The sequence below is a fragment of the Netta rufina genome (genome assembly GCF_964035555.1).
Source record: "Netta rufina genome assembly, chromosome: 1".
NCBI lineage: Eukaryota > Metazoa > Chordata > Aves > Anseriformes > Anatidae > Netta > Netta rufina.
In genome coordinates this window covers 196,491,878-196,513,031 of record NC_140123.1, presented here as the reverse complement: position 1 = coordinate 196,513,031, position 21,154 = coordinate 196,491,878, and the positions used below count along the sequence as shown (strand labels likewise).

General features: G+C 33.1%; 1 protein-coding gene across 1 annotated transcript in view; it reads left to right on the top strand.

Moving 5' to 3' along the window:
• CACNA2D1 (calcium voltage-gated channel auxiliary subunit alpha2delta 1) overlaps positions 1–21,154 on the top strand; it is a 408,933-nt gene that overhangs the window by 367,054 nt on the left and 20,725 nt on the right. Inside the window, exons 20-31 of the mRNA XM_084305950.1 lie at positions 2,374–2,445; positions 3,527–3,598; positions 7,199–7,260; positions 9,453–9,529; positions 11,290–11,350; positions 13,113–13,210; positions 16,172–16,256; positions 16,501–16,563; positions 17,526–17,629; positions 18,917–19,003; positions 19,364–19,431; positions 20,603–20,641. Coding sequence (XP_084162076.1) covers positions 2,374–2,445; positions 3,527–3,598; positions 7,199–7,260; positions 9,453–9,529; positions 11,290–11,350; positions 13,113–13,210; positions 16,172–16,256; positions 16,501–16,563; positions 17,526–17,629; positions 18,917–19,003; positions 19,364–19,431; positions 20,603–20,641 — 888 coding nt within the window. The remainder of the gene's footprint in view (positions 1–2,373; positions 2,446–3,526; positions 3,599–7,198; positions 7,261–9,452; positions 9,530–11,289; positions 11,351–13,112; positions 13,211–16,171; positions 16,257–16,500; positions 16,564–17,525; positions 17,630–18,916; positions 19,004–19,363; positions 19,432–20,602; positions 20,642–21,154) is intronic.

Here is a 21,154-nt window from a genome sequence, read left to right as displayed (position 1 = left end):
AAGAATTTTCTAATCTCTAAGAGATTTTTTGTGCCTCAAGCACATCACATAATGTATTTCTATATATGCTTTATTTCTTCATATATAAAATGCCATTAATACCTGATAAAGAATGTGTGGTGATATAACATCTTAAAAAGAACAAGGAAAGCTTGTGAATGTGTACTTTAATTTTGACAGACTGATAAATTTATCTATTTGTCTTTGGGACTCCTTAACTATGGATAGCCCGGGTTATCATTTGAAATGAGTATTATTGATTTGATGTGATGGCTTTTTTATTTCTTTTTTTTACCGTTTCTTTTCTTTTCTGTTCCTTTGTGTGTTGGAATGGAATGTGAACTTCATAAATGCAACTTCTGCCATGGTAATGCCTTCATGCATGCTGTTTGGGTTTGACCATGCTATTCATTATCCATTGCATGTAAGAAAATGTATTTTTTATTTATTTTTACATTTTACCCTTTTGCTATTTATTTTGAGGGTGTGGATTTGTTGGGGAAGAAAAGAAAATGCATTAGAAAAGGCTGTACTGAATGTATTGAATTAGTATAGAGCATATTTTAATGTTGTGTTAAAGGTACAAGTTTTATTTATCCTTCATAAATAAGAAAATTAAAATTTATTTGAAGTTACCAGTAGGCATTAAAAAAATAATCCAGATTCTTTGTCTGAAATCTTTCCAGTGCATGAAAAAATTTCTTCACTTTTCCCTTAGCAGAGAGCAAGTCTTACTTGATAAGAAAATGAATTCCCTATACCTAGAAACAGGTACATTTGTACCTTAAGAATATGAAGGAATAGTCATTTATCTTCTAATACTGTTCTATATTACAGTCTTGAAAATAAGTACTAGTGTCCAGATTATTATATGAAGTCATCTTTTATATGCTTTTACATTATATGAAGGCATCTTTTATCAGCTATTCAGGACAACTTTCTTCCAATATGAACTGGGAATACACACCTAAATTGTGATGAAACATGCTTGCATTCTTCCATAGAAGTCATATGTGCATTCATCATATACCTTTGCCAGAGTATGTTGCCTAATTCCAACTGTTGTCTACTAGCATAAAAGGAATATAATCATCATTTTAAAGAAGGGACTTCAGTGTATCCTACAACTACGTTAGTATAGTTGGGTTGATATAGTTGGTCTTGAGATCCTTTAATATGTGAACCATCCTATTACAAAGGATATATGTATATCATTCAAAATAAATTAATAAAACTGGATTTATATCCTATTCTAAAGTATCAGATTGAAATGGTTAAATAATAAATTTCCATAGTTCTTTCTCCTAAGATCCTTCATCAGGTGGGTATATTAAATAACTTATGAGCGATGAGGATCAAGGATTTTTATACCACATTTAAGGACAGTTAATATTATTTGGCAGCAATATCAAGTCAATGGGATTTAGCCAAAATTCCTCAAAAAAAAAAAAGTCAGATTTCGGACAGTTCACGTGGAAGACAGCTCTGTCCAAGTAAATGCAAACTGCAACTGAGAAGGGAGTAGAGCCTGCTGGGTGGCTGGAGCTAGTTCAGCAGAGCTGGACCTAGCAATAGCACAGTACTGGGTCCTCCTGCTCTCCTCAGAGATGTGGATCACGGCAGATGCAAACCATCTGTAGTGGACGGTAGATATCACGACATCCACAGGTCTTGAAGCTCCCAGGTCACAGCATTTCTGTGATGTAGGTTTCTATGTCTTAAACAGAGATAGGAGTACTGATGTCAAGAGAAATGCATTCAAAACTGCCAGATGTTCAGGGAAGTCCTTTAGTGCCCACAATAATAATGATTTTATTTTGTTATAAGAAATAAATCTTTTATTGCAATCGCTGTCCCTTTGAGTCTTGAACCACAGTCCATTCCCATCTCAAAACAACAAGTCTGTACTCTTGTTTTTGGCAAAACTGCAAAGTAGTACAATTGTTTCATCTTACTGGCCAGCTGGAAAACTTTCCCAACTTTCCCCCTCCCTTTTTGAAGGCAGGATGCCTTGTAGGAGATGGTTCCTCTGACATTTCTTCTCTCACCTTAGTCTGTGGCAGCAGGGGAAACAACCTCCCAACGTGAACCCCCTGCTTAACAGACTGTGGACAGACACTAGTCATTAGGATTAATCTGATTTTCACTTGCCTAATTCGCCTCTCTATCCAATTAAATAAAATAAATGACAAAGAGCTGCTAGGAATTTTTTATGTTATAAGAGATTAAAACAAATGAGTAAGCAAGTAGCTTGCATGGGTAAGTAAGTAGTTTACTTTAAAGTGAAGGGATTAGAATGATTTCTAGCAATTTATCTGTAACATTACAGTACTCTGTCTTTATTTTTTGGTCACTTAATATCTTATGCTCCAGAATCCAAAATCCCAGGAGCCAGTTACGCTGGATTTTCTAGACGCTGAATTGGAAAATGATATTAAAGTTGAGGTGAGATTGACTGCTTTCTTAGTACCTGGTGCTTGTATTTTATTGTGTAATAACTGAAAAGCAATACATGAAAAGCAATACAGATTTTGAATGGAAACCTATTTCACTCAAAAATTTCAATTCAAAAATTCAAGATGTTGACTTAGAGCAATTAAGTTATAATGAAAGGTTTTTACAAATTAAGCTCAGTTTATTCTTAAGCAAAGACAATGAACTATATTTCTCTCATTTTGAAAGTTACCATAATTGCTATTTAAATAATTTTTCTCCAGTCTTCTTTATTAAGTGCTAATTCATGGGAAGGGAAAATTTGTAAATTTTTTTAGAAATAGAACACTTCTTAGAGGATATTAATCTATTATCTGAAATATTTTAAAGCTTTATATTTTTTTTCCCTCTCTACATTGATTTTGATTAATACAAACTTACTGCTGTGGTAAGGAAATGAGAAATAAAGTTACTTAAGTTGTTGACAACAAAATGAATTACTATGTATATTTTTGAATTACTAATTTCACAGAACATTTATAAATCATTTTAAAATAGTTTGTTAATTTTGTGACAAAAAATGGAATTTTATTTTAACTTTTAATGTTTTAAAACATTTTTTTCACTTCATTTGAAATAGTTCTTTCATAATGATAATAATCAGAATTTCTTGGTATCTGTTAAATTCCAGCTTCAGTTTCTTAGAACTGCTGCTTCAGAGAGGAATTTATCTCTGACTGATATAAATCTTTGTTTTGAATCACTGTAACTAGCTGAATCACAGATGTGCTGGGAAGCACTAGAAGTTCTAGACAAAACACATTCTCATCCATGGGATTGTCTTGATATGCAAGGTATACCAGAAATGTTAATACATAAGTCTGTTAATTCAGTCATATTTGGATAAAGCTACTTCTAATTAGAAAAATCAGAAAATAGAAACATTAAAAAAAAAAAAAAAATCAAGATTCATGACTTTCAAATGCCTTACTATTTTCTGTGTTTCTATAAAATGCCTTAAATTACTGGAAACTTTAATCATGTTACATGCAATACCTAGTTCTTATTTTTATTTATTTTTTCTTGCCAATAGATTCGAAAGAAAATGATAGATGGAGAAAGTGGAGAAAAAACATTTGAAACACTGGTCAAGTCCCAAGATGAGGTAAGGTAGAAACAGATAACTAGATTTACAGGAGCAAACAAAAAGCATAAAAATACTGTGAAATCGTGGAAAGATGTTCATTTTATAATGTCAGTTTATATCATTTTTTGCCCCTACATTTGCTAGTTTTACTGGCTTAGAGTAAAAGAAATTATATATATATGAAAAGGATTTTTTTTTAATTGGTTTCTTTGGTGTGTCTTTAATCAGGTAGTTGTTGATGAGGTCTTGTAGTCTGTTCACCAGGAAGTAGACCCAGCCTACTTCTGTGCATGGATCCTAAAATAAAGTCATTAATTTGCTTGTGGAGGTGTTCAAAGATAGGATTAATAGTTTATATTTTGAATGGGAATAAAGAAAAAAGAAAAAAAATGTTTATATGCCATAAATGAAGATAACTTGGGATAAGCAATGTCATCTTACAGTTGTATTATTTACTTGTGCTTGTTCAGTTCTTTTTCATTTTCATGTCCAAAATCCAAACTCCTGACAGATCACTAGTGATTTCTCTAACAAGACACAGATATACATGTACATGTATCCTAGCAAAAGGAAATCCTGAAATATGATATGGATCCTTACCTGCATGCCTTTCTTTTTGTCGACTTGAAACAGGAAATCCTGATCAAAGTACCACAGGAGCAGATATGGCAAGAGCATGCTGCACAGTTACAGTTCACAAACAGCTTTTTGAAATTGTTGCAATCAATGTAAAACAGCTTGAAGATAGCTAATGTAATGGATTATCAGAAGAAAATGAAGAGAATAATACTATTGTTTGGATATGTGCAGATAATTGTTCATGAGTAGTATTAGCTGTTCTCTCCTGTCAATCTCCTGTAACTTTGCTACCTCCAGTGGTTTTGCTGTTTGTACTTAAATGTCAGAAGTCTCCAGTGACATTTTTATTTATTTTTTTTCTCACAAGGCATATGCTACAGAATCCAATCAAGTTAATTACATTTTTAGGCTTGCATTGTTGTTTTAAGGAGAGTCTTTCCAAGTCTGTGGGTGAAAAAGGCTCTGTGTAGGTGGCTAGAAAAGTGGGGATTAGAGGATCAAAACAAACAAACAAACAAAAAAATATTAACGCCATTGTGGTTGTACAAGAAGTTGCATTCATGGCAAAGTTTTTGAAGAGATCTCAGGCTGTGCTTGCATTTCTCAGGCTGTGTGGTGCCCTTGTGAAAAGGCCATAACAGCTGGCCCTACAGTTGTTTGCCAGAAGAGTGAGGGAGGGAAATTGTTCATGCTGGCAAATGCTGGAGTCAGCTACTGCACTGGGGGGAATGTGACATCCTTGGGTGCATGAGAATGTGTCAGTCATACACAGCCCAGACCACAAACTGAGATTTTATTCAAATAGAATAAAATATCTCAAGCCATTTGAACCTAGATGCTTCAAGTCCCCAGTGAAATTAATTTCTCTCACCTTACCTTGCTTTGTGGCGTGAGATGTCTTCCTCTGCTCAGACCCCTCACAGAGAAGGCAGCAGCCAGAGATGGCTGGCAATGGTGACTGCTTCAAGTTATTGCATCCTCCCAGCTTCAGGCTGCTACAGCCAGAATAAAGCTGCTTCAGACCACTGGCCACGCATGAGCCATGCATCACTTAGGATTTGATAGTTTCATATATTTTCTTATAAAAAGGGCTGATGTGGTCAGTTGCTCAGAACTGACAGTTGCAGTCTCGAGGCTTCAAATTGATGTCCTTTTTTGTTTTGCTTTTGGGTTTTTTGCATTGCTTTCTTTTTGTATTGCAGCTGGCCCCAGCAGTGTCCTGGGAGATGACCTCATACTACAGCATAGAGACTGGACTCAGAGCAAGCGTGGGTGGGGTGTGCTGGAGTCTCCCAAGGCCTCAGGGGCTTTCCAACTAACAGTGAAGATGCCATAGACACAAAAGCATTGCCACATTTGGGCAGCTGGGGTGGGCAGTAGTGCAAACTGAAGAGTCACAAGAACTGCAATAACATGTAGGTTCTTCAGCAGTAACCAGCTGGGGTGAGACTGCATCAGATGGCTCAGTAATAAAGTAGGCAAAGGTAAATGGGAGCAGATATATGAGGACATGATCTGCTGTGTTATCTTTGAAGGGAGGTTTCAGCCAGTTTGCCTTCAGGCATGCTCACAGCGCTGGTGATGAGAGGATTTAATATGAGCCCAGTTCTCTTCCTGCCTTCCTACTTTTCTCTTGCATTTGCACATGGTGTGCAAACCATGGTGCTGTGCATGGTTTGGAGGTGTTGTCACTGCTAGGTTCAAGTGTCTAATTATTCTTGAGCTGCAGTAACAGTATAGGCACGTTATTGAATATAGATAGGCTTGGAAAGGAGTGTGTTCAGCCATCCCTTTACCTTAAATATAAAATATACTAGGATATTAGCCATTGATACATGCTTTTTTTTTCTTTTCTTTTCTTTTCTTTTCTTTTCTTTTCTTTTCTTTTCTTTTCTTTTCTTTTCTTTTCTTTTCTTTTCTTTTCTTTTCTTTTCTTTTCTTTTTTTTTTTTTTTTCACAAATAGCTATTAAATGATTTAAATTATCATGCTGTGCAAGACAAGAAGGAACCAAGTAATAAGGAGGTTTTGAATCATAAATGTCAAAAAAAGATGTCTCTTTCCCATTACCATGGCCATTTTCACACTTTTGCTTTATCACAGTGAAAGAATGAACCTGTGATACCTTTCATCACTGTATGTGATGTTGCAGTGTGTATACTTACAAATCTCTGTAGAATAATAGTATGTTGCAGCTGGAATAAACTTTTAATTTTCAGTGTAGAAAACTGAGTGAAACTCCATCAGTCAGTGCTGACATATGTGCATTAATGATCAAATCTATAGGGAACTGTGGGGTTGTGCCTATCATGTCTTTATGTCTTTATTTATTTATTTATTTATTTATTCATATCAAAAGAAAGTGAATGGTAAAACTTATCCTGATGTATTAACATACTTTAAAAAAAAATGGGGTGAAGAATAGAAGACTGGAAGAACTTACTCCCATTCTAAATTATTCACAAATGCAAGACCCTCTTAATGTGATTAGAAACACATATAATTTTAGCATGCGGTACAGCCAGGACTATATGGCTGCACTTATGACTCCAGTGTAATATCTGTATTACAGTCACTGGTACTGTAATACTGAAAGGACAGGCACGGATGTGTTGTTGTTGTTACTGAGTTACTTACAAATTCTTCTTTTTTAATTGATTTTTGTTATTGTGGTCATTTTAACGCAAAATAGTCCATAAAGGAGATAACATCTTTTATCAAATTCTAAGTACATACAAAAAGTTTGTATAGGCCTGGCTAATGAAAATAAAAGGGAAAATGGTAGATAGTATCTGTCTGGTTTTATTTAAATTTGCATTTCTTTACTGTTGAATAAAAAGATATACATGTAGATGATTCTTTTGCGTAATATAACTTTGGAAATTGTTTAAGTAAAGTAGTTGCAGCTCATGTTGTACTTACCGAAATAATAACTAGAGTCCCAACGGACTTGGTTATATACTTCATTTCTCAAGAAAAGAGAACACTACTTGAAGCTTCGGAATTAGTAATTTGTTTCTTGACCAATATCTCTTTGTAGAGATATATTGATAAAGGAAACAGAACATACACATGGACTGCTGTGAATGGCACTGATTACAGGTAACTTATTTCTGTTCTCTGAATTCTGCATAGTTAAATGTCCTTTTAATTTATTTTGGTTAGTATTTTTAGTGTTCTATTTTCTATACTAGTTAAGTCAGGATGAGGTCATTTTGTGCCTGGGCCTACAGGATTTGCTGGGTTCCTTTAAACCTTTATAACTCAAAATTGTTACTTTGTCTAAGGAAGAGAACCTCAGTCTTCTATCCAACTGTTGAGATTTACCACTAGTGCATTTCATTATACAGGAAAAAATGGATTTTGTGATTGGTGTTAAGAATCTTATTTTTCTTCTACTTTCTGTGTCACTGTATACTTTGATTTTTAATTCTACACTTTCTCTTAGATTCCTCCACTTTTCTTTTCATTGTCTCCATGTTCTTGTTTTTAATATGCACATTAAAAAGAAAGATGCCATATTTTTTTTTGTCTCAATAAACAATGTAACACGTTATTCTGTGCAAATCTCTTTCAGTCACTTTTATAGCTTATATCACGACATTGCTAACCTACATGTCAGATCTTAAGGGCAGGAACCATGCTACCAATTATCTCTGAAATCTTCAATCTATTTGTGACTAATTATCTAAAAATCATATACAACTGACAGCAGGAACAAATGAAGTCTTGCCCCCGTTGCATACAACATTGGTGTGTATATCGTTCCAAAATCATTTAAGCACACAGCTCTGTGACTTTGGAAGTAATATAGCAAACTGACATTAGAAAAGAAGTTAAGGTTTACCAAATTTCAAAAAAGTTGAAGTATTCAAGTTCAAAACTAGATGGTTCAAATACCAAGTCAACTGTTTACCAAAATAATAATTGTATTGTGGTGATTTACAATAGCCTTCAGCTATTGTAATTGTATTGGTTCTCTTTTCTGCTATTTTCTGTACAGGTGTACAGCCAATGAGAATCCAAACATTAATTTGTAAGCAAAACCAAACAAATCAATTTAACAAGTGAATGTAGGTGTAGAACTTTATCTTTTATTCATCATCCCACTTTTATGTTCTATTTCCTCTGTCATTATACTCATTATCCTCAGGGGGAAAAGATTTTTATTTTTTTTTTAATCATAATATGCCATCTAGCAATGAGTAAAGAAATATATTGGGTTTATATGAGTTCTTAATTCATACAGAGCTCCTTGGCATGAGATACAGCAATAAATCCATGGAGTCACATTGAAGCAAGCCTGTTAAACATAAAATTATAGATTTTAATTAGCAATTTCTGTTGGCAGTAGCTGCTAATGACAGGTAAAGTGCTAGTGATTTCCCTAGAGGAGAATTGGTAGAAGGCTATCAGTAAATATTCAGCAATCTCACATTCCGTTTAAGTGGCACATGGCACATTAAAGGTCATCTCATTTATGGCACAATTGTGCAACTTTTTTTTTTTTAAGGTTAATTTCTGCAGCTATCCATTAGAAAACTCTGCAGTTTTTCAGACATGAAAACTGACAACAAATATTAAGGATGTGATGTGGGAGATGATACCTCTGCAGTGTTGATTTGCACCTTCTGTCCTTTACATACCTTTTTAAAAGTGAACTCTCCTACGTGTATATTGAATTAGTGGCAATATTTTTTTTTGGAAAAATATATATTTAATATAAAAGGAATAATATGCATTGCAAATCTTAAGATGTTATTGCACAACGATGTTCAAAGGTTATTAGTGGTGACTGTATGATTCAGGAAAATATTTTGCATCTTGAACATAAAGTGAATTCAAGTACTGCAAGATAAATTTCTTAATAAATGCTTTTTTTTTTATGAGTTAATCATGCATCAGATTGGTACAGTACTATATGGTGTTTTTTACTGTCAGTCACCACATTGACATGTGCTACATTGTAATGTTAAATGTGTTAGAGGAAGATACAAAAACCATGCTTTTTATTATTTGCAATTATTTGGAAATTCCTCCCTTAACCATTAAAAAGTGCATTTATGCCTAAATGTTTGAATAAAAATGAAAAGAAGCACAGGGAACTTTAAGACCTGTATGAATCTACTCATACCTATTACAGAGCATGAGGCTGGTCTGTCACTACGTAACTATCTCATCTCACGATAATTGAATTTCCAAACTTGTTAAACAGTTTCAAAACACTTAAAAGATGAAATTAGAAATCTGCTGCAAATAGCATAATTGTTTCACGTGTCTTATTTCTCTTGCAGTTTGGCATTGGTGCTACCATCATACAGCTTTTATTATATTAAAGCCAAAATAGATGAACCATTAATTCAAGCCAGATGTAAGTACTATGAAGGTTGTCCTGGTATTGCCAAGTCTCAGATTCACTTTAAAAAGTGTTTAAAATTCATACATTTTGTTGAATTCACTAATGTTACCATATGTACCCAAAATCTGCAGCAATGATTCTAATCCAACACCCAAGGTACAAGAAATATTCTATAAAGATAGAATATGTGCAGGTACCCCAGTTTCACTGACAATCCCTTCTGCCTTGCTATGTACCTGTAGAATCATTGCTTTGTGTATCCTCTGTTGCTGTAATTTTAAGGGTCTGGTTACTATTCTTTTTCATTCTATTAGGTAAATATTATGACATGGACTATAGTAGTAAGCTTACTTTGTTATTTTTGCTGTAGGTGCAGTATTATATTTAGGAAATTACCTTTGATGCCTGTAGAAATAGATAAATGTGACAACACTGTTTTGTTTGGATTACGGCTATTTTGCACTCTACAAATAGTTTTAGTGGATGTTTTTAATGCATTTCTGGCTTAGACTATTTTCAAGCCATTTACAGATTCTGTAGTGGTAATTTGGAATGATACTTGTGAGTATTGAAAGCTTTTTGTTTATTACATCTATATAACATCTAACTAGGAGATCTAGATAGTAGATAGAATAGAACTCATCACATCCTTTTAACTTTCTTTATCCAAATATGAATAAATGTACAGGGTATGAAGATTATGGCAAGTTTTTAATAATTCATGGTTTATTTTTATAACTTTGTCAAATCATAAGTAGTTTAAAATTAAAATTTTAGTAAGTTAATATGTTTCTTTTTATGGATTGGATCATCTGTTTTTGCACTTACATGAATATAACCTGCAAAACAGACCCTTGAAATAGCCACAGTATATAGAAGGTACTTGAGAAATAATTGATAAGGACATATATTCTCCAGTGTTCAGATATGTTTGTCTTTTTCCAGACTACAGCTGTACATAAATTGAACCTTTGATCTTTCTATGCACAATATTTTTATTCAAGGGGCTGTTTGAATAAAATATTGGTTTGTGACCCCTTTTGCTTTACCCTGTTTTTTTCTGTTTCCCTGCTTTCTCTTTCTGATGGATAGTGGCAAACAAAATGGGCAAGTATATTCTTGTTGCTCAATTTCCTTCTGTTTACTGCAGTTGATATTTTTTCACTTGTATTTCTATTCCTACTGGACATTCTCCTCTGTATTCCTCATCTCAGGATTTTTCCCATTTTCATTGGGTACCATACCAATAGAAAGGAAAAAAAAAAGTGTTTCTCTGTTTTCATACACATTGTAGTATGTTGTGAATCTCTAATCCTTGCTCATCTGGTCCTGGTGTTCAGTGACACCAGCTTTTAAAGCCATTGTTTTCAGTAGAATTGAAAGTGATGTTTACATAGATGATTTTTTGTTTTTGTTTTTTACTTTATTGCTGAAAATACTAGAAACATTTTCCTTCATGTTCTAACAACTCTTTGTATCAGATTGTATTTCTAATGAAAGCATCATTATCATTTACATGATAATTAAATGTCACCTCAAATTAGGTTGTTAGATACATTATTGTTGTCAGGTATGCGTTGTATATAATATTAAAATAATTTCATCCTACACTGTGACATACTGAGAAATATAAAGTATATTACTAGGAGAATGTTGCAAAATGAACATTTCCTTCTTTCATAGATGCATGCAAAAACTAGTCAAGCATTTGAGAAGGGAAATGATGGTGATAAGTCATTTACTTATTTAATGTTTTCTCTTCATCTTTGTAGATTCAGAAACACTGAAGCTTGATCATTTTGATGAAGTTGGTTATACTTTTTTAGCACCAAGGTTGGTTTATTTCCCTGTAGTAAGTGTTATTTCAGCAGTAAATAGGAACTTGATCAGGTCAATGACATTTACAAAATATGGGCTTAACCAATAAAGATTTTGGAAAAAAATAATGAAAAAGAGCAATTACTAAATTCATATTTTCAAAAATCACTCTTTTCTTTGTGCTAGAGTGTCAATAGCATCATCAGGCTCTGATTTGTTTTTGTGTTTATCAAAAAGAGCTGTAAAATTTGACATGTCCTATTTTACTGAGGTCTTTCATGGAAATCTTATACAGAGCTGTATATTTCTTGTGGCTGTCTTTCAAGATTTTACTGCCTTGTAACCTAGCTTCTTATCTGTAAAATAGCTAATGTAATAATTACCTTGAGATTTTTTTTTTTTAAGTTGAAAAGTTTTAAAACCCTCTATCACTACTTAAGAATGAACTATTTTTTCATTCATTGAACACATGCATTGATTGAGTCATTGAAAAATTGATCACATCAGTTCATTAGCTCCCTGTTCTTTTATGTGAAATTGTGTTGCCCTTGTAAAAGTGCGTTTGCAAGGGAAACGTAGTAAGATAAATTGCTCTGAAAAATTAATTTCCTTTAAAAGTTATTTATGATAAGTAACAGAAATGCTGCACCACAAAGATAAGTCAAAAATTGGTCCATTCCTTTTTTATTGTATAAATTTCTGTATCCTTTTAAGTTTAAACAGTTCTATTGATTCATATGTAAGACATAGTCTATCTTCAAATGTACTCTCATCATTAACTGTTTAATTGATTTTTCTGAAGGACTGAAGTTATTTATGATAAATTGTACCCACTAGCAGTTTCCAACATGTCACTAGTTGTTAAACTGACCTATATGGAAAAGGCCTGTCTGATATGGACTTCTGCTTAAATGTGAACATTGGTATAGTACAGCAAATTAAGCCTATAGTCTTTCAGGATTATGGTAAAGTAACTAAAGAGTAATAAGATAGCTTAATAAGATATTCAAACAGACTTCAGTTGTTCATAAAGCTAATTTAATAAAGTTCAGTTAAAAAGAGAGCTCTTGGCTTTAATGCTGAATATTCTTTACATTTTAATTACAGGTGTCTAATGCCACTCACCATCTAATATTTGACTTCAAAATGCTCAGTGACTTTTATTGTGCTAATTTTTATTCAGTGAATTGTCCACTGATATACTGTTTTGCATTATATAAATGACAATAGTTTACTGTTAATCTGTTTTGCATATGTCAAAACAAAGAGCGTTTCTATGTGTATAGGGTGTGTACTCTATTAAAATTGCCTTTAAGACTTCTCAGAAATTAGTATCTCATCCCATAAATCCAGCCTTAAAGCGACGATTTCTCCTGCAGCAATCCAAATACTTTCCAGTACAGTTTAACTCAACAGGAGTCTAATTTCCCTGGACATTTTCTTATTTATTTTACAGACTCTATGGTCTCCTAACTTCATGGCCTACACAAGTCCAGCGTTTTTTATTTTCTGAGAATCTGTGCCCTGTCTCATGCTTGCAGCTTTGTTATAATTCAGATCTAGGCAGGCACTTGAGCCCTTGATTTACTGTATATTCCTGAAATATTGAATATGATTAGAACTATTGTTAAAGTCATATTGGCTGTGTAAGTGACATAGCCAACCACCTCACAGTAGTGGCACAATACTGCTTTTAATTTCACATTGCTGACTCATATTTGTCTGCTTCAGAAACATGAAACAAATCTTAGAAGTCTGGTGTTTGGTTGTTTTTCAGAGAATACTGTAGTGATGTAAAGAAATCAGAAAACAACACCGAATTTTTATTAAATTTCAATGAATTTATTGATAGAAATACTCCAAACAGTCCATCATGTAAGTACTCTTCTCAATTTGCTGATTTTCTTCCCCTCTTAGGAAAATACTTTCTCATAAATGAGAATTAATCAAAATGAAAGCTTCCATGCCCAAATCACACATTATTGTTTTTTATCTTCGCTGTTATTTATTATTTTTTAAACAGAAATACATCTAGTGTTGAACTTTTCTACACAAGACAGGTTGTAGTCTGGAGTTTTCTGGGTTCATTTAAGAATGATAATGATTGCAGGGCATCCAGTGTTTTACATGCTTCCCTTCAACCTTATGTTTTGGCAGCAACCAACTACTGGCTTGTTTTTGTGTACTCCAAGTATTTTGAATTGATATTTTTTTCTCTTGAGATAATCAGCCAAAGTATATCTCAAGAAGACTTAAAATAATTGTAATGAAACCATCGGTCTGCTTTCTCATCAGCTTATATAACAAAATACAAAATTCTGAGAACATATATAACCTGAATAAAATATGAGAAAGGTCTTTCACAGATTGGTTAAAGAGATTTATCTTAGGCTTGAATTGTTTAAGATCATAGATGTATGTAACTGCTGCAGTGGAGAGCACTGGACTTTAGGATGGTACTCATATTTAAATTTGGCCTTAAACTCCATTTAAAATAAATGAGGAGTTAGGCATTTTGAACAAACCGCCAGGAATGCATTAAAGTCTTGTTTTTCTGAAAAAAATAATGTTTGGATTTATTTACTTAATATTAATATTAACATAAATAATTGGAATAAACACTTTTTTATTCTTGCTTTAGCCAAGACTTTATAACATGTTGCTTTCTGGAGTTGCTGGTCAATTTGAGGTGGGGTCCTTGTAGTTTTTTCATCCAGAAAAGTATATATAAGAATCTTTTGGCTGAACCATGTAACTGAAGGAATGTGCCCTTAGATAAAAAATCTTCTCAAAGTGAAACTGCCTTGAAAAGCTGTTTGTGTGAGTGTTTGTGTGTGTTGGTTTTTTCTTCTTAAATAGGGTGATCTTATTCACTTATATCACTGACTGAAATTGTACTTGAGTGTTTTGACTCAGTCTCAGAAGTGAACTCTAGTTTAATACTTACTAGTTATATAAGCTAATATCGAGGGCATGTTTAATGATATTATAGTATACACCAGGATATACAACAATACACATAAGTAATTATGCCAAAATGTTACCAAATCATTGGTATAATTCATTTTGTAATAGATAATAAAAAACACATTTTCCTTCTTTTTCTTATAATTAAGATACTTAAAAAATACTGTTCTGTATAAGTAAGCAAGCAGTGTTGACTGAAGGAAATATCCTCAGCTAGAATTTTTTTTTTTTTCAGAAGCAATAACTAATACAATCCCTAAATTGAAATAATATATATAAATTTAAAGTCTCTATATATTAATAGTTACCCTGAGTTTAATTGACTCGTCCCGTCCAACTTGAGCCTGTTACAAGTTAGCCAGGAAGTAAGACAGCTACCTCTGTCATTAACAAGTGGACAGTAAGAGTAATTCACCCTCCTTGTTGGAAACATCTGTTTATGTAAGCATCGCTTTGCGATGTGTGGAGAATCCCAAATAAAAATGCATCCAGAAAAATATGAGTCTATATAAGGAGAAATAAATATCACTTGGGGAAACATATTCTAATATTTATGTTCAGATGGCATTTTGATTTAATTTCTACTAAAATGTGGATGCAGCAAGGGATCCAACAGTAGTACCGTTGTTTACATTACATGATACCATGATAGTGTGCAAGTGAATACAGGAGGTAAATCTGTGGCATTAGATGCAGTTTAGCAGGTTTACCTAGCCAAGCCATGTAAACATATCTAATTAGAATTAAATTAATGTATTAAAATGATATAAGAGAGTGCTTCCTGCTGCTGGCTCTATGCATAGCATGCCTACAAATTCAGGCCACAGTGGGAAAAAGCCTTTTGGCTAAAGCTTATGGAGCTTCTCAATACTCTAATACTTAATGATCTGTTTTGTGAAAATAGGTTGAATTAGGGCATTAAAAAAAAATAAATCTGAGTTTTCTTGAATCTGAAATTCAGACTGTCATGGGTTTCTGGAGCAAAACTGAAGAAAAAGGATTTTATGGATTTTTTATTTTTCTGAATGAATGTTCAGTATGTTCTACAAGGCTGAGCTGCCAGAGTTTTGCAGAATTCAGAGCTGCAGATTCCAGTCATAACTCTAACACCGCTTTGCTATGTGACGTTAAAAACCAAGCACCAGATTTTCCCTCTACACTTCTAATTACACTATAGCCCAGTTTAATTTTCCATAAAAAAGAAAGTGATAAAGTCTGTATTAAAGTGTGTGCTTCAGTTGACCATTCCTAGAAGCTACTTTTACAAAGTAGTATTGAAAAAGATGCTTGAGAAGCAGTGACTTCAAGTCACCTTTTAAATTATGAATGACGTATCCATTTAAGCCACTAATTCAAAAGAAGACAAATAGGTGTGTGTTTGGTTGGTTGAGAGTTTGGGACTTAAATGATTGAAATATTTATATTGTAGTTGAATTACCTCAATTTTTGTAACCTGAGAGTAAGAACTCAGTAAAATGTAAATGTCGTCTAATTGTGTGCAACCTCTTTAGAACGGAGATAAAAATGTTTGAATGAAAATATGTTTTAAAATTAAGTTTATTTCCAAATATAACACAGGGCCTCGCAAAGTTGAGACTTGGTGCCTTAAACGACTTGCTTTATCTTTTGCTGCAAAGACAGTTTTTTAGGATAAAACAAAGGAAAAACTGAAGTGAACTCATGAGTTTCAGAACAGTCTGTTTAACAAGGATTACTTGATGTAACTTGAAGTTAGACAGAATGTATAATAAAAATAGCCTAATTTAGGTGGTAGTAGCATCTGGACAACTTTGAATTTCATTTTAGCAGTTTAAGCCCTATATCATATGGTTTCAGATGAGTGTCTTGACTTCTTGACTCTTTTGCTAGGTAATACTGATATGGTCATTAGAGTTTTGCTGGATGCAGGATTTACAAGTGAACTTGCCCAAAATTATTGGAGTAAGCTGTATCCGTAAGTATTTTTGTTACTTGCTTTTTTTTTTTTTCTTTTTTTCAAATGAATTTCAAAGCATGAAAAAATAAACTCTTTCTTAATGATTTGGTAATAATGTAATATATGTGTGTATATATACAGATATACAGTTAATCTTTACAAGGGGTAGATATTTAATTCACGGTTACGCACTTAAATGACAACCCTTGGCATAGGAACTTAAGATTTACGTTAGTTATGATTTTAAAACTCCTGTTTACAGGGATGGAGTTGCTGCACAATTTGTTGTTACAGATGGTGGAATTACCAGAGTGTTTCCCAAAAGGTAAGAATATTATAAAATAGTGTAATATGATAATGAAAAGCAACTTTACATACTGTCTAAATCTGTAGTGGTAACTAGAAAACAAATGGGATGTCTTGTTTTTCTTTGATTTTATCTATCTTCCTGCATGAAACTGATCTTTAACACGTTATTTCTGTAGCAGGCGGTGTTATATAGGTTTCTAATCAGTATAGAGGAGCAGTGAAAGCCCTTGTGCTGGTGGTGGGGCCAAGTTAATCCCTCATTACTCCTAAGCATTTGGTTGTTGGCAGGCTGGCAGACAGAAAATCAATAATGTAGTAGGTGATTTTTTTTAGACTAGTAGGAGCAGACCAAGTGATCCAGGGCCTTCAAGAGAGAAATCATTATCAGAGGGCAAAAAGAGAATGTTAAAGTTGATTCATATAATCAGCTAAAAAACTACCTTCAGAATACTACAGATCAGGAGTAGTGAGGGTACCAGTACAGACATATTAAGTGGCAAATTTATCTGATTGTTTAGGTTATTCTGTTTCCCCAAAATGGGAGAATGCCAGTGGTTTTTACTCCCCAAAGCAGTTTTTTATTATTATTATTTTTTATTGTTTGTTTTCATGTTATTAATGGCATGAGAGAATAGGATAATGTTTTCTTAAGAGATAGCAAATGGTAAGGTTTGTTTATGTTTTGTTGTGAATAACGTTGCAGTAATATTTATCTCAGTATATCTAAAAATTCTGAGACAAGATCCATGCTATTCCTAGAATACTATTTTTTTTTTTCTCTAAAACTTCTGTTTTACTAATGGCACCTGACACTAAACCAGCTAAAGCTAATAAAGTCTGAGGAGTATATGAGTGAATCTCACATTATTCCAACCATGAAACATTAAACTAAAACAAAACAAAAAAGAAAAGCTGTGCAGCATATCTTTCATGAGATGATAACCATCTTTTTTTTGTTTATTATTTTTTCATGATTAGGGCAGGAGAAGATTGGTTGGAAAATGCTGAAACTTATGAAGTCAGCTTCTATAAACGGAGTTTAGATAATGACAACTACATTTTCACAGCTCCGTACTATAACAGTAAGTCATCACTGTTTTGAAGTTTTGGAGCTAGCTAGTCTAATGTAAGTATATTTCTGGATGTTTCCAGTACCAGTTGAGCTCACCAACAAAGGTTTCAAGTCTGACACTCAAAAAGGAAAAAAGTCTTGGGACATCACCTATTGTTAAGGGAAAGGGGGAAAGGTAGCTGGGAATGCACCAAGGACATAATAATTTGTAATCTACTTTGGTGGCCATGTTTGTCAAGAATTAACAAAGCTGAAAACATATGCTAAGTATTTGCTCTCATTTATTATACTGGAACAGTGTTTTCTGAAGATGCTTTAGCAGAATTATTTAAAAGGAAGTGAAAGAAAATTGCTCTCAGGAGTGCAATTTTAAAGACTACTTTTTAAAAAAACAAAACTTATTTGAGCATAATTCTGTGTATTTCTTCAGCAGTGAACCTAATTTGGCAGAGCAGGTATAAAGGTCTGGAGTCCACAGCTCTGCCCACTGCACTGTAGCTTAGTTTAAAGTTTTGCTTTTGAATTCTGTTTCAAATAGCTATTACTAACCAAAGCAGTTTACATGAAATACTGTGATATTTAAAACCTGTATGTGCACAATAGTAAGTGCTCGTTACTGATGTGAGTAGCATTAACCTTGCCAAGCCCATCTAAAAGCAGATGCTACCACAAATGACATATTTCCCTCTTAAACATATGGGATCTTTTATTGCCATTATTCCATATGCATTTATTACATCTTTTCTCAATAAAACATTAACAAGGTAATTAAATAAATTCTTTGAAGTCTTTGTTGTTCCTTAAAAAGCTTCAGGGAATGTATTTTTAACTTGCTTTTTCATACTAAGCAGTGTTGAAAACAGGCTGAAGTCTGTCAAAGTAGTAATTGTCAGTTAGTGAGTGGTGTTAGTATACTCTGTATTGAAAAATACAGACAACAGCAGGATAAAATCTTTGGCTCTGATCCTAGTTTTAACAGTGTGTAAAGTTATTCATGGCTGTTTGCAGAAAAAAAGGCTACAGTAACTTTATGAAGAGACCACATACAAAATGTGAATGAAGAGAAGTAAGCAAAACTATTTCTCTTAGTCATCTAGGTGTTAGTGATCTGAGCTATTACAGGTGATAAGTAAAAAAAATTACAACTAGGTTTTCAAATAAGCGTTCTTGGAAATATTTTGGGTATTTGAAAAACCTTTAATTTCAATTACAGAGGGAGAGACTTTTATCTCACTCTTTTTTTTTTCTTTTCTTTTTTTTTTTTTTTTTTTTTTTCTCCCTCCTTCTATGCTCTCAGAAAGTGGTGCCAATAGCTATGAAACAGGTATTATGGTAAGCAAGGCTGTGGAAATAACAATTAACGGGAAACTTCTGAAACCTGCAGGTAAGATAGAATGGAGCTAAAATTCTAAATACAGGTCTTACTTTGTTGTTACTCAACAGTGAATGAGAAATTTAATTGAGATTTCAGAGGCTTCAGTTTATATAATATTATTTTCTCTAAGACTTTTAATCTTGCTAGTGGAAATCAAGCCAGCAATCTGGCTGTGTTTGAGTAAGACTAGTTAATTTATTAGTCTCATGAAGGGTGTTGGTGGTCAGACAACAGAGCAAAACCCATATTTTATCCTTTTCCAGTTTAATAATTTAGATGTTGTTATAATTTTCCTCCTTTTTAGGATTCTACAGTTACCTTTTTTCTTTTGCATTTTACTAAAAAAGACTTTCATGTATTTCTTGTTAGTTGTTGGAATAAAAATTGATGCAACCAGATGGATGGAAAATTTCACAAAAACCACAATCAAGAGCCTGGTAAGCAATTGACCAAGTCTTTTTTTTTTTGAACTTTATGTGCATTTCTCAAAGCTTCAGATGCAAATAGGTCTAACAGCTTTTTGTGCCAGAGTCACACTGATGCATTGATGCCAAGTAGTTGTGGTATTTAAATCATTCAAATGCACAAAATAAATCTATGTTGAAACAGGCTGCATTTTGTACGTGTCTTGCTTTCATAATTATAGAACATGTATAAAGACAAAGAAAAATGACATATTGTAGCCTGTAGGCTGCCTACTAAGATCATGCTGTAGTAGTGAATAAAATCTACAAAAGAATTTCTTCCAAAAAAAATGAAAAAAGTGAATTTATTTGTATTTAATATGGAGGGTGTGTAAGCAGTGACCAGTAAGGATTTATATTGCAATCAACGTCACAGCATTTTAGCAGAAATTAATGAAATAGTCACTTAGCGCTTTTATTTCTTACATCTAATCATAGAATCATGTTTGGGTATAAATGAGAAGGAGAAAAAGGTAAAGGTAAAGGAAAAACTAAATCATTATGTAGTACATTGGGAAAGGGGAGACACAAAATGGAAACAGTTATGGAACAACTGGATAAGGCGATGTTGCTTGGTTGTTTGTATATTAAGGGAATTGGTAACTATGTAGGTATTCGAGCTAGGTAAATGCATTGCCTAAAATGTCAGAGCTAAGGAAAAAAATGAAAAAGAGAGAAAGTAATTTATTTAAAATGAATGACAGCAGCATTATGGTAACTATTTTGCTCATGATATAATGCGTGGAAACAGTTATGTATGTATATTCACGCATATTGCAAGAAAAAGAGAGAAACATGCTAGTAATCAAAGCTAAATAGAGGTGGTGGGCTTCCTTTATCACATATGATTACCATACTTTGAGATTGGTGAAGCTTTTCAATCAAAAAGATACTTGGTAAATGTTTTCTAGGCTTTCTTTATATACTCAAAATACATGCAAATGCACATGTCCTTTCTCTTTTTACTTTATACCTGAAATCTTGGTAAATCTCCACACACAGACACAGACACACACACACGCCTAGGTAGGTTAATATACAGATATTAAAAATCACATCACTTGTCTTGATTGATAAATATCAATGAAAAATACAGTTTCTTTTGAAACACATTTGTGAAGATTACTATACTTCTGTTTTTTAGTGCAACAGTGAAATCTGTGGCTGCGAAAGAAACAGTATGGTAAGCATTCAGTTTATGAATATCTGTTAGTGAAAAAAATGACTAATTTTCTCTAGATTTATCTAGCCCATTATTCTATCATGTTATTATTTGAGGATTAATATTTTGAAAACTTAGCCATTTGTGAAAATCAGAAGTGGAGAGGGCAAAAGAGGGAATGAAAGTCAGGTGAAGTGTTTGTTTCAAAAATCGTTGCAGTAAGATTATGAGAACTAGAGGGAAAAAGAAAAATAATAGAGTAAGACCAATAGAGAATGAAATGAAGAAAAATGTGAAAAAGATGACTTTCAAAGCACAAGGTAATGCTGAAAAAATTGAATAATTAAGAAGAAAACAAAAAAAAAAACAAACAAAAAACAACTAGAAGAGTACCTTAGAAAAAGATAAATGCAAAGTAAACATTACCAGAGTACGTGATGTACCCTTCAACAATCATTAGTTATCCTCCTTTCCTCTGTTTCCTGACCATTCAGGATTTGAGGATCCCATAGCTCTGCTGGCACTCAGGAGAGT